Genomic DNA, 14885 nt, shown 5'->3' with positions numbered 1-14885 from the left:
TTCTATAACCCTACAATGGGTTAAAAACCGCACTTAGATCAACAATTAGTTATATATGGTTTTAATTAGCTGTAAGTATATTTTTCATCGGAAATTCGGAATAACCCGATAATCAATTAGTATATATCTGCTAGATTTAATATCAGGTCAAATATAAAGTTTAAACAATGACAATTACGACTGAACTTAGTCGCCAATCAATTTGTAATTCACTCGAAAATTTTAATAATTTCTAGTCTAAAGAGTAGATTCAAGTCTGGTCAATAGTTTAGAATCAGATCTAGTCTGTTCCATACACTAGACTGTAGTCTGGTCTATAGACTTGGCTCTAGTCTGATCTATAGACTAGACTCTAGTCTGATCTATAAACTAGATTTAGAATCTGATCTAGTCTGGTCTATAGACTAAACTTTAGTTTGGCTATTAACTATACACTGATCTGGTCTTTGAACTAGACTTTAGTCTATAATATATATATAATCTGATATATTGACCAAGTCTAATCCGTTATCTACTGACTATACTCTGGACAAATTCATATACTCTACTCCGATTTAGTCTATACATTTGACTCGTTGTACTGACTAGACTATAGTCTTATCTACAGACTATAAACGAAACTCTGTTCTACTCTATAAACTTGACTCTGTTAAAGTATATAGACTTAACTCTAGTATGTTTCTAAGTTATGGTTAAGAAAGATCTACGTTCTTATAGATAGGCACATCTCTTAATATGTCTACCAGTATCAGTATAGGGTCAGTTTCGTAGATAAATAATCTCTCTCACTGTCCACTGCATAAGCTATTCAGACATTCATTCTGTCGTCTCATTTTTGTCAACATTTATTTATTGTTTGTAGATTATTATTTACGCTCATGATTACTGTCAATGAGTACAAAAAATGTTAAATTTTATTACAATTAAAAAAAATTTCATCAGTGTACTGCCCGCCCGCCACTGATGTCTTAATGACGTCATGTCGAAAGGTCAATTTAGAGTAGGGAATTGAGATGCAGATACATATGTATGTACGTATAAGCTCTTAGTCATTTCTGATATGCATATATTTGTATTAGGGCAGTTCTTTTTTTCTCTTGTTTGCTTTCAATATTATGCCATCAAAAACTCATGATCATCCAAAACCTATATAGAGAGTAATGATTATAGTCTCTGGATATTTTCAATTTAGCTTCAAAATATTCCTAGCTTTATTAATTTGAAATTATATATGTCATGCATGATGATACCCTGCACCAGTTATGAATATTAAATGTGATTTATTTTTCATAATAAAGCATTTATCTTCAATATTCCCTTGTTCCGATACATTTAAGCAATTTATGGATGAAAAACTAATTTTCTGAAAGAGGCTTTATATGGGGGCTAGGGGCAAATATGGACCAAGCCCGATAAAATTTTGTGAATATATTTATATTGACATAATAATTTATTGTGCTGAATTTCATCGCGATATTTGTGTTTATAAGCTAATTTGGGTCATTCAAGTAATTTTCTGAAGGGGACTTTGTATGGGAGCTAGGGTCAAATGTGGCCCGATCTTTATGAAATTTGGCAGGGTCATCAAGACTTCTATAAAACTTAGTTGTGCCGTATTTTATCGATATATCTGTATATTTAACATAATTATGAGCTCAGAAGCCCTTTTCGGGGGTTCTGTTGTATCGGGGCTAGGTGAAATAATGGACCGATTTTAACCATTTTCAATAGGCTTCGTCCTTAGGTCAAACAAAACGTGCGTGCCAAATTTCATCCAATTATCTTGAAAATTGGGACCTGTACCTTGCGCACAAGGTTTACATGGACTCAGAAAACGATTCTAAGCCTATTGGTATACTTTAAGGTGGGTCTAGGACGAATATTTTTGTATGTTACAAACATCAGCACAAATCCAATATACCCTCCCCACTAAAGTGGTGTAGGGTATAAAAACCTCCTTAATACTCGTACATTGTACATGTATGTGAAAAGTATGTGTTTACATCGTCCAGTTCTTCAATGCAAAGTATTTTATAGGAAACACGATGTAAATAATTGGAAGAATTATAAACAAGTTATTGTTATTAAAATGGGACTACAGTGTTTAGTTTATTGTTTATATTGAAACTAAAATTATTCCTTAATACACTGAAGAAATTAGTTTTCCATGTTCAGTCACACATCATGTTCTGAGATTAGATCTTTTGTGATAGAGACTAGTTTTTCATATTAAACCAGATATCTCAATATTTATTAAAAATTAAGAGGATATGTTTTATCTTGTTTTCACAATTCAATAAAGTAATTTCTTTAAATCAATTGCAACAAATTTTGCTCCGTGCATGTTGCGCATTATGTTTGCAAATCAAACAATTAATTTCCTTGTTCATATCGATAATGATGTACATTTCATTTCAGTTATTTTCCATTCAATATTCCTTTATTCTAAACTGGATTTTTACTTTTGCCGTTGTTTTTTCCTATTTTTATAGAATTTTTATTCTTTTTAATAAATTTATATTGTTTTGTTGTTGTTTTTTATAGTTGATCATAAAGCCGGTTCAGTAGATTCATTATTATTTTGTAACCAAGGTCAGTTATTATGCGGTTAAGACATTTTTGTGAATGTATGTGTTCATCATCGTCATCATGATCGTGAAGCAATTGTGAGGCATCAACAATAGTTCATTAACCGAAAACAATCTGTAATGTTTGTTATTATTGTTGTGGGGTTTTATTCACATTAATTAAGGTCTTTTTAATTGCACAATCATTTGAAAATTCTAAATTTCGTTAATGGAATCTATTCTGTGGATAGGTGCAGAAAATGTGATTTCTCAGATTAATTAATTTTTAATACGAAACTATAAAGTTTTTGGACACTTTGCAGAATGATATTCATACATACTAGTCGTTGTTGTTTTGTCATATCTCAGCAATTTATAGACGGATGTTACAACCTATAACTAATAGATTAATCCAAGATTTGGGTTCATCAGACTCAATTGATATTTATAAATACCCAGAAAGGAAATTTAAAAAGTTATTTACCACGATTTTATCAGTATTTTCCCAACTGTCGGGAGATTCACATCTACATATAACCTATAATTTCAATTATATCGATAATAATATGACATATTCTTATTTAATTATATTGTTATATTGAGCAATAACAAACAACTAAAAACTGCTTACACAGAAATCCGAACCCTGTCAGAACGGAAACTAACAACAGGGTGATACAAATTTGCATTAATTCCCACACAAACAGCTGTTGCTTAGAAAAATCCCATGACAGCTGACTGTGTTTACATTTTTTTGTTATTATTATTGTTGTTGTTGCTGGAATTACTTTATCTTCGCAGGTTTTGTTTTGCTTGCACCTTTTCAGCTATTTGTGTTTGTGTTATTGAATTTACTTGTTTACTACGTTTTATATAAACAAATTGGAATAAATAATAACAAAAATACTAGAATAAAGATTAAACAACAAATATGCGTATAATTAAATTAAAGGCCAATCAATTAATAAATTTGTAGTGATAGAACAAAAAAAAACAGTTATAAAACGGAAGAAATTAAGAAAAAAATAACAACAATCAAAGAAAAACTATTAAGAAGAAAAATAACAGAACTTTAAAACTGTTTAGAAAGAGAAGACCAAAAGGGGTGAAAGTTATTTTTGGTCCAGAGAAGTTTTTTGTTTTTATTTATAGCTGTGAACGTATGAATTTGTTGTTGTCGTTTTAATTAAAAATAAAAACATACACACTCCAACACTCCTAAATATACACACACAACACCTAGCAAGCAGCTGTTTAGGGTTTTTGTTGTTGTTTATATGTAGATTTTGTGTTTTTGTTGTTAGTGAGTGGTACGTAGTAGTAGTTTTGGTCATTATTGTTTTTCTCAGTTTTGCATATTTTTAGCTGGTCAAAGATTTAAAAAAAAAAACACAACAATCGGGTTTGTAGGGTGAACACTTTATTATATTTTAAATAAAAGTGAAATTTTTTATCTCTTTTTTTGTGTATTTTTATTTTTCTTCTGTATCTTCTTCATATACGTTTTACTTTATATCACAAAGTTTTTTTAATTTTCATCATTTAAGTACATGCACCAATTGGTAGCAACCGAAACGACAGGAATAATAAAATAAAAAAGAAAACAACAAATAAAATCCGAAAAAGAAACTGTAAATTTTTCCTACAATAAGAACTTTATTGCATAAAGTTAAAAGTTAAACAAATAAGAAACAATTAGAATTTAAAGAAACTAAAATCTTATTGGAAGATGGAATGTGTGGATGCTGTAGACAACTATGCACCAACCAGCAGCAATTTGTACAAAAAACAGAAAATCAGTGATGACAGTGGTATTGAAGAAAACATTAACGATACAAATGTGGAAGAAGAATCGAACGAAAATGCAAAAACAACAGATTCTGTAGATGCGGTGGAATCTTTGTGGTGGACTATACCAGATTTGGTGTTTCTTAAAGTTTGCTCTCATCTCACCATTAAAGATGTGGCCAGTGTATCAGCCACCTGTCGTCGTTGGTATGAATTGGCCAATGATGATATAATGTGGAAACATCGTTTTCAGGAACATTTTCGCACCGATCCTGCCATACCCCTAAAACCTGGTAAGATTAACCGTTATACATATTCTTTCTTCTTGTTTGTGTTATTATGTCAAGGTTTTCACATACATATGCATACTTTCAACAGGTGCTTCTAGTTGGAAAGATGAATACGTTCGTTTGACTTCCCGCATACCGTTCGTTCAGTCCCAGTGTCTAAATGGTCACGCTCATCAAGTGCTACATGTTAGCTTCTCGCATAATGGTGAAATGTTTGCTACATGTTCCAAGGATGGCTATGTTATTGTAAGTAGAATATAAGAATGTAATAGTTTTACATATTTACATACGTATTAAAAATTTGGAGAAGGAAAATTAATTTGGTTTTGTGTTATAATTATCCCAATAAGATGCTAAATCATTGTGGGTTAACAGATGGAATTTGACCCAGTATTTATACAGTAGTTTTTGTGAAAATTTTTTTAAACAATTCCTTTCTAACAACAAAATTTGAAACTTATTGCAGATTTGGAATTCCGGTCATCCATGTACCGAAAAATATTCACACAATATGAAACAATTCAGTTGGAAATATACACAATACTCACAATTTAATCAAAGCGATACATTACTCTTAGTATCCGGAGTACATTTTGGTTCACCGCACAGTACATCCGGCGAAATAGCGGTATTCACAGTCGGTGATAAAGGTAAACATTTTCGTATTAAAATTCAAATACTTTATAATTTCTTTTACACTTAGATGGTTCCCATTTGCGTTGTCGTGTCTTAAATCGTCCTTATGACATCTTTGGTACCTGGTTTAGTGATCAATATCTAATATCGGGAGATTTACACTGGTTGGCACATTTGGTTAGTACTTCCGTATTATGGCTAAATAAAGCCAATCAGGAGGTGGATTCGGAGCATGTGCCCATTATGAATCAATTGTATAAGTTTTACAATCGTAAGGCGAGTTCGGTAAGAGCCATTATGATGGCCAAATGTCCCTGGTTGGATGAGTCTAATGATCCATTGGCTGAACAGAATCTTGTTAATGAAGCTAAGGAACAGGTAAGTAGAAATGTTTTAAAAAGTTTTAAATAATAAAGATTTTATGTTTTTCAAAGGATCAAGATGTAGAAATGCAACAGGATGCTTTACCAAGTGATACGGTTGGAAATCCTCCCTCTCAAATGGCCACTCTAAGACATTCTCCCACTTCGGCAAGTTCTCACTCTTTGGATGATTCTTTACCCTCAACTTCTTCGGGTCGTTCTACCCTACAAAACGATGATATTTCCATACATTTCGCCGAAGAATATCGTCGTTTATTTCATGGTGATGTTAGTCCTGATGATTCTGGCAATGAAGATGAGGCAGAAGATGAACCCATGGAAGCGGCAGAGGAATATGATGATATGGAGAATTCTATACCGAAATATTTAATATTTTCCACAGGATCCAAAACCTATACACCACATCAGATTGGAATTAAACGTATAAAACATGTTACATTTCCTAAAAAACTTGATCCTGGACCTTCACTCAAAGAAAGAATTGCTGCCAAAAAGGCGGAGAAGAAGGTAGTAGCTAACTAACCAAGTTATAAAAACATTACTTTATATTTCCTATTTCTCTAAAAGAATCAAGCTAGAGATCCCGATCCTGATTGGTGGAATTATGAGGCTGTTGCAGATCGTTTTGATAAAGTTGATAAGGTCATTGATTTGCATGGTCATATCATAGGCATGGCTTTAAGTCCAGATCACAGGTAGTTTCTTTCCTTTTAATTGTATCATAATGAACATTTCATAGAAAATTCTTTTCCTAGATACCTTTATGTCAATACCCGTCCTTGGCCCGAAAACTATATCATAACAAATGCTTTGGAACCACCACCCATTGCTCAAGAAATCGATATACACGTCATTGATCTCATGACTCTCAAACGTGTTGGCAATATGTTGCGTGCCCATAAGGCCTATACACCCAGCACAGAGTGTTTCTTTATATTCCTAGATGTTTGTGATGATTATGTAGCCAGGTGAAGATTTCATTTTTAAATTTCTTGTGTTATTGTGTTGACTTTTGTTTCTTGTTTTTAAAGTGGTGCCGAAGATATGCATGCTTATTTATGGGATCGTTATTATGGCGTTTCTTTGGCAAAATACAAACATGTCGATGTGGTTAATAGTGTCTCTTTTAATCCGAAAGATTCGGAAATGTTAGTTACTACCAGTGATGATTTTACAATTAAGGTAAGTAATGAAAATAGGGCAATTTTAAGGTGAAGGGGATTGAGAGTAGATGTCCGTCTGAAACCACATTCTTGTACATTCTTGTACGATAACACGCGTTACCCCCACGATATTTTCAATTCTTTTGCTGACTTATACTAGACTGGACTATAGACTAGACTATATACTCGAATATAGACTAGACTAAAGCTGACTAAAGACTGGACTATCGCCTAGACTAGAGTGTAACCGACTAGACTATTGACTAGACTATAGACTAGACTATTGACTAGACTATAGACTAGACTATTGACTAGACTATTGACTAGACTATAGACTAGACTATTGACTAGAATATAGACTAGACTATAGACTAGACTATAGGCTAGACTGTAGACTAGACTATAGACAAGACTATAGACTAGACTATAGACTAGACTATAGACTAGACTATAGACTAGACTATAGACTAGACTATAGACTAGACTATAGACTAGACTATAGACTAGACTATAGACTAGACTATAGACTAGACTATAGACTAGACTATAGACTAGACTATAGACTAGACTAGACTATAGACTAGACTATAGACTAGACTATAGACTAGACTATAGACTAGACTATAGACTAGACTACAGACTAGACTATTGACTAGACTATAGACTAGACAATAGACTAGACTATAGACTAGACTATAGACTAGACTATAGACTAGACTATAGACTAGACTATAGACTAGACTATAGACTAGACTATAGACTAGACTATAGACTAGACTATAGACTAGACTATAGACTAGACTATAGACTAGACTATAGACTAGACTATAGACTAGACTATTGACTAGACTATAGACTAGACAATAGACTAGACTATAGACTAGACTATAGACTAGACTATAGACTAGACTATAGACTAGACTATAGACTAGACTATAGACTAGACTATAGACTAGACTATAGACTAGACTATAGACTAGACTATAGACTAGACTATAGACTAGACTATAGACTAGACTATAGACTAGACTATAGACTAGACTATAGACTAGACTATAGACTAGACTATAGACTAGACTATAGACTAGACTATAGACTAGACTATATACTAGACTATAGACTAGACTATAGACTAGACTATAGACTAGACTATAGACTAGACTATAGACTAGACTATAGACTAGACTATAGACTAGACTATAGACTAGACTATAGGCTAGACTGTAGACTAGACTATAGACAAGACTATAGACTAGACTATAGACTAGACTATAGACTAGACTATAGACTAGACTATAGACTAGACTATAGACTAGACTATAGACTAGACTATAGACTAGACTATAGACTAGACTATAGACTAGACTATAGACTAGACTATAGACTAGACTATTGACTAGACTATTGACTAGACTATAGACTAGAAAATAGACTAGACTATAGACTAGACTATAGACTAGACTATTGACTAGACTATAGACTAGACTATAGACTAGACTATAGACTAGACTAGACTAGACTAGACTAGACTATAGACTAGACTATAGACTAGACTATAGACTAGACTATAGACTAGACTAGACTATAGACTAGACTAGACTATAGACTAGACTAGACTTGACTATAGACTAGACTATAGACTAGACTAGACTATAGACTAGACTAGACTATAGACTAGACTAGACTAGACTAGACTAGACTAGACTAGACTAGACTAGACTAGACTAGACTAGACTAGACTAGACTATAGACTAGACTAGACTAGACTAGACTAGACTAGACTATAGACTAGACTAGACTATAGACTAGACTATAGACTAGACTGTAGAGTAGACTATAGCCTAGACTATAGACTAGACTATAGACTAGACTATAGACTAGACTATAGACTAGACTATAGACTAGACTATAGACTAGACTATAGACTAGACCATAGGCTAGACTATAGTCTAGACTATAGACTAGACTATAGACTAGACTATAGACTAGACTATAGACTAGATTATAGACTAGACTATAGACTAGACTTTAGACTAGACTATTGACTAGACTATAGACTAGACTATAGACTAGACTATAGACTAGACTATAGACTAGACTATAGACTAGACTATAGACTAGACTATAGACTAGACTATAGACTAGACTATAGACTATAGACTATAGACTAGACTATAGACTAGACTATAGACTAGACTAGACTAGACTATAGACTAGACTATAGACTAGACTATAGACTAGACTATAGACTAGACTATAGACTAGACTATAGACTAGACTATAGACTAGACTATAGACTAGACTATAGACTAGACTATAGACTAGACTATAGACTAGACTATAGACTAGACTATAGACTAGACTATAGACTAGACTATAGACTAGACTGTAGACTAGACTATAGACTAGACTATACACTAGACTATAGACTGTACTGTAGACGAGAATATGTACTAGACTATAGACTAAACTACAGACTAGACTAAACTATAGACTAGACTATAGACTAGACTGTAGATTCTTAGTTTCATGCTCAATACGTCTTAAAATGTTTTAAAAAAATCTTTCAATCGATCTTTTAAAGATCATAAAACTTTCCATAAGTATTCCCCCTAAAAATGTAATCCTTTATACGCCCTTATTTTATATAGATATTTTATTAATTAACAAGTTAGAGTGCTATATTCGGCTGAGCCGAATCTTAAATACCATCCACCAGCAACTTTTGTATTAATACATTTCTAATTAATAAAATATTTGTAGAAATAAGTTTTCTCATGTCTTAAATAGAAAAATCCCAAGATTTAAACAGCTTAAATCTACTACAATTCCAAGATTTATTGAACATTAGAAACGCCACTTTAATTTAAATTTGTATAGCGCCCTAAGATAGCTTTAGCGATATCTCGTATTTGCATGTATGCATGTGTGTGAAAGATTTAAGGATTTTAAAAATACATACATACATATATATAATTTTGTTCTACACAAATTGATAATGCAAATAGTTAAATACGGTTAAAGCGCTTTTAGGGGCAGGACCTAGTATGAGAGATATGACCAAATATAGACCGATCGTGAAAAATTTTTCAAATAACATTAAGTGCTTTTTGCATTACAAAATAGTATTTATGAACAAAAATAGTATTTATTTATATCATTATTTGGTAATGAGTTATGTGCCTTTAAGTGTTTTTCTGAAAGGGACCTTGTATGGGAGCTATGATCAATTATGGATCGATAGGAAAACAATTTCACAGTAATATTTCTCTATATATGAGCAATATTTCTGCCAAACTTTATATGGATATCTTAATTTAGTAATGAGTTATGTGCGTTTAAGTGATTTTCGGGAGGGGAACTTGTATGGGAGCTATGACCAGTTATGGACCGATCGGAAAACAAATTATCTAAAATATTTCTGTGCATATGAGTAATATTTGTACCATATGGGTATCTTAATTAAGTAATGAGTTATGCGCGTTTAAGTGATTTTCGGGAGGGGACCTTGTATGGGAGCTATGACCAATTATGGACCGATCGAAAAAAATTTTCACAGTAACATTTCTATGCATATGGGCAATACTTATACCAAATTTTATATGGATATCTTAATTTAGTAATGAGTTATGCGCGTTTAAGTGATTTTCGGGAGGGAACCTTGTATGGGAGCTATGACCAATTATGGACCGATCGGAAAAAAATTTCACAGTAATATTTCTGTGCATATGAATAATACTTGTACCAAATTTTATATGGATATCTTAATTTAGTAATGTGTTATGCGCGTTTAAGTGATTTTCGGGAGGGGACCTTGTATGGGAGCTATGACCAATTATGGACCGATCGGAAAAAAATTTCACAATAATATTTCTATGCATATGGGCAATACTTATACCAAATTTTATATGGATATCTTAATTTAGTACTGAGTTATGCGCGTTTAAGTGATTTTCGGGAGGGGACCTTGTATGGGAGCTATAACCAATTATGGACCGATCGGAAAAAACTTTCACAGTAATATTTCTATGCATATGGGCAATACTTATACCAAATTTTATATGGATATCTTAATTTAGTAATGAGTTATGCGCGTTTAAGTGATTTTCGGGAGGGGACCTTGTATGGGAGCTATGTCCAATTATGGACCGATCCATAAAATTTTTCCTCTGAAAGAATTCTAATGACATAAGATTTTGATTTGTAAAATTTTGTGAAGATATCGACATTGTGGCGGAAGTTATTAACAAAAAACCCATTTTCCGGGAATATGTACTTTTGTATGGGAAGTATATGAAATTGTGGACCGATTCTGGAAATTTTCAGCGGGGATCAAGATCTTGTGCAGAAACGAATGTATGGTGATTTCCATGGAATTATCTTGCATAGTTTTCGAGAAAATTACATCAGAATGTGTAAAAAATGCTTATTTTTTTCCGAGGTTGTTTTAAATTTTGATTCATAACTTTTCCCGGTGTGAACCGATTTTGCCCATTTGCAATACCAAACAACTTAGGAAAATGAAGAACATTTTGGGTAAATTTGGTTAAGCTCTATTGCTTCGTTTTATCGTGAGCGTGTTTTACACAGACAGACGGACAGACGGACATAGCTAAATCGACTCAGAATTTAATAAGGACCCAGAATATATATACTTTGTTGGGTCTCAGATGAATATTTCTTGGTGTTACACACGGAATGACAAAGTTATATATACCCTCTATCACCACTGATGGTGGTGGAGGGTATAAAAAACTTAATTTATTATCGTTTTTTATTAATTTTCAGATTTGGCGATCACGTTCTAAAGCTAAAGAACTTAAAATTGATACAACAAATAATACAGAAGCATTTGATTTAAAGTTAAATAAATCTGCATAAATTAATATTTACATAAAAAAATCCTTTAAAAAACTATGCGGCAATATTTAAAAGAAAATCAAATATCTTTAAATACTTAAATGTGAATTAGTTAATAGCAGTAGACCCTATGTAGTTTGTAGACAAACAAAAAAATCTTTGAAAAAAATAAACTGTAGAACAGTACATTTGTTAAATGTTGAAGAAAATTAAACAAAACTTGTTATTGAAATATAAACAAAATTTTAAAAAGCTTTTTAAGCAATAAAATAATTAAAAAACAACTTTATTAAAAAAATACTATTCTTTGTTTGGCAACAGAAATTGGAAAAGAGAACAAGTGTTAAAATTGAAGAAATAATAATGCATGTTATTAGAATCAACTTATAGCAATTTTTTAAAATTTATTTTGTTTTTTTTACTTTTTTATGTTTAACAAATCTTAATGTGTAACTTGTTATTAAATATATATATTTTGCTAATAAATTACAGAAAAAAGACAACTATTTAAAATGAGATTTGAAAAATTTTAATGATTTTTTAATTAATTCTAGGAATTTACGAACAAAAAAGTAAGTAAACTGTTTCATTGGCGTTTTTACAATTATTTTTAATGTTTAATGAGGATTTCTTGTTTTATTTTGTGTGTTCTTATATATTTTAATATAATTTAAACGATTAAATATAAAATTATTAGTTTTAAATTACTGTTTAAATTAAGCAGCATCTTTGTGTTCATCATGCGGACAGGGTTCGTTGTCATCATGTTGATGTTCTTCTCCACCATCTTCGGGTTTACGATTCCTACGCCGCTTTTCAGGATGTCCAAAACAATGTTCACATTCTTCATCGTCTTCCGAAGAACTTTCACCAAAAGCTACAGGTTTTTTGTATATACAACAACCTAGTAATTGTAATAATTAATAGTTTTATTAAAGATTTTAGTAGTTTTTTTCTTCGAATATCAAACTTACATTTGGATTTCTTTTTGTTCATATGTTCATTGTCGACGGTACCTTCATGCCAGACAACTTTTTTGTCGCTTTTAGGTTTTTTTAAGCGTAGCCTTAAAACTGGTTGGGACTAAAAAGAAGAGAAATAAAAGCAAATTGGAAAACTACATAAATTTTATATGCAACCTGAGACGATATTCTGTAATTCGTTTCGAAAATTACAGAGTTATACTCTGATATAGTCAAATACATATTTGCGTATAAAATTAAGACGTTTGTCGGTCTCTTCTTAAGCCATCATTTCGTCAAAAACTACATGATATGCGATTTTAATTGGCGTTATTGTAAAAGATGAAACTATACTATAATCTAATTAGGTGCTAAATGAAGAAGCTAACATGGGATCTTCATCACAAGCAGGGCATTTGTTAAACACTCTCTATGAGAGTCAACTAAGCATTATGCTTGTTGTTCCATTTGGAGCTCAGGTGAGCCGTGTCCTCTACTATCGATAGATATTTAATTATTCACAAATTGGAAGCTTTGCATCTTATATGGAGCCTTTAGCTTCTAAATAGTGAGATAAAGCCTTCTATGTATATGAATGTGACATGAACTACCTACCGTTAGGTGGAATTGTGCTAAACGCTAACAAAATTATTAACAAATTTGAGTTTAGAGAAAAAAGTAAACAATTTTGTAACGCAGTTGTAATCTTAGCCCTTAGTCAGCAAAACAAATCAAAATATTTCATCAGTTTTTGTTAAGAACCAACATTATCTACATTATTATCTAAACACAAACTGCTTATCTTACCGACGTATCTAAGACGTCTTCCTGAGTAATAACTTCAGTTTGTGACCGGGTCACTGTGTCGGCTGGCAAAGCTACTGCTTCCATTTGCAATTACAATTCAACGTTCTTTAGTAATAGATGAAGAATAGAAAAGTTAATAAATTTAATAATCAATTAATATAAACAATAAATTTGTGTCCACAAAATCAAGTGAATTTTTGGTACAGAGAAGCGAAAAATATCTTTCTCAACCATATATTTTTTTGGATAACAACAAACAGCTGTTTTTACAAGACAGAGTCCTAAGTTAAATAAATTTGTTCAAAGGCGGCGTCTCATTATACGAATGACGGCGTCAACTTTATAACGGATTTTAGCCTGTTAAAAATAAAAATTTAAACTTATTTACTAAAAATTATTTTATTTTCTTAAAAAAATTAAATTTTAATAAAAATTATACAGCCTTATCCAAAATATATTGAAATAGATTTACAGATAATGGACATTTATAGCAGGGCTCTATAAAATATTAAGGACAATAATATAAAATTAATCTTTTTCTTAATTGTATGTATAATATTTATAAATTTTACCGTATTTTTAAAAATTAATGAATATTTAATAGACATATAAACTTTTTTGTTTGTTCTCATTGAAAATATTGGGGGAAAACATATGTATATTTTTAAAATTTATGTTTTTTAATACAGTTATTCGTGATTTTAATATATGGGGAATTTCATGTCAAGTGACCCAACTTTAAAAATCGATGTCTTCCGATTTGGAAATTTGCACCAAGTACTATGGGATATTAGGTCAGACACAAATTTTCAGCTCTATCGGTCAAGAACTGCAGGAATCAGAGGGGGTCAAAGTTGGACGTTTTGGTCATACAGGGTTTTATTCAAATGAGTGTAACTTTTCACCTATTGGTCCTAGCAAAAATTGTCCCAAGGAGTTCAGATAGCTATTTCTTCATTCTTCAATTCAAATGTATTAATTTTCGATAGCTAAGTACATACTATATGTATGCTCAATATATCGAGAGAATATATTGCTAAATAAGTTTTCTTACTAATTTCGACATATTGAACACATATCCGTTATATTACCCGTTATGATACTAATTAATTTAGTTTTATTATAAGGTTTAATCATATATACCTGATTTTATTTATTTCTTTTAAATTTTATATATAACTCGTAATTTTTAACATAGCAGATACTCTTGAATATACTCCACCGATATGTTAATAATAATCATAATAAATAACAATTTGTTGTTAAAAACTTTAATTTTTAAGAGCATATTTTATTAATTTCCCTTATTATTGTACATATAATTACAAAAAATTTTTTAGTTATAAAATAAGCCGCTGAATTTTATTTAAATTATTTGGAAACAATCATATAATAAAATAATATTTAAAGAAAAACATAACTTGAATTA

General features: G+C 31.3%; 2 protein-coding genes across 9 annotated transcripts; one reads left to right on the top strand and one right to left on the bottom strand.

Moving 5' to 3' along the window:
* The first annotated feature begins 3326 nt into the window (after nucleotides 1-3326).
* Nucleotides 3327-12200, top strand: LOC119610146 (F-box/WD repeat-containing protein 5). 8 transcript variants are annotated; one of them, XM_037965261.1, is made up of 10 exons: nucleotides 3327-3368; nucleotides 4115-4648; nucleotides 4734-4891; nucleotides 5112-5295; nucleotides 5349-5659; nucleotides 5716-6171; nucleotides 6232-6359; nucleotides 6420-6632; nucleotides 6696-6846; nucleotides 11616-12200. In XM_037965261.1, the coding sequence occupies exons 2-10, from the start codon at nucleotides 4297-4299 to the stop codon at nucleotides 11706-11708; spliced, it is 2046 nt and encodes a 681-aa protein (XP_037821189.1). In that variant the 5' UTR covers nucleotides 3327-3368; nucleotides 4115-4296; the 3' UTR covers nucleotides 11709-12200. The 8 variants fall into 8 exon arrangements, with proteins under 8 accessions (XP_037821189.1, XP_037821193.1, XP_037821190.1 ...); XM_037965265.1 differs by lacking the exon at nucleotides 3327-3368 and adding an exon at nucleotides 3381-3402; XM_037965262.1 differs by lacking the exon at nucleotides 3327-3368 and adding an exon at nucleotides 3542-3688.
* Nucleotides 12100-13725, bottom strand: LOC119610148 (E3 ubiquitin-protein ligase PPP1R11). The gene is made up of 3 exons (XM_037965268.1): nucleotides 13457-13725; nucleotides 12662-12770; nucleotides 12100-12591 (listed from the first exon to the last, which is right to left on the bottom strand). Exons 1-3 carry the CDS (start codon nucleotides 13538-13540, stop codon nucleotides 12404-12406), a joined length of 381 nt encoding a protein of 126 aa, XP_037821196.1. The 5' UTR covers nucleotides 13541-13725; the 3' UTR covers nucleotides 12100-12403.
* Between the last annotated feature and the right edge of the window lie 1160 nt (nucleotides 13726-14885).

The sequence above is a fragment of the Lucilia sericata genome, unplaced genomic scaffold, assembly GCF_015586225.1.
Source record: "Lucilia sericata isolate MDLA Ls3-8-SP2 unplaced genomic scaffold, ASM1558622v1 Contig001129F_arrow, whole genome shotgun sequence".
Classification (NCBI taxonomy): domain Eukaryota; kingdom Metazoa; phylum Arthropoda; class Insecta; order Diptera; family Calliphoridae; genus Lucilia; species Lucilia sericata.
The sequence above is the reverse complement of the archived record's forward strand: the minus strand, read 5'-3'. Positions and strand labels throughout refer to the sequence as shown.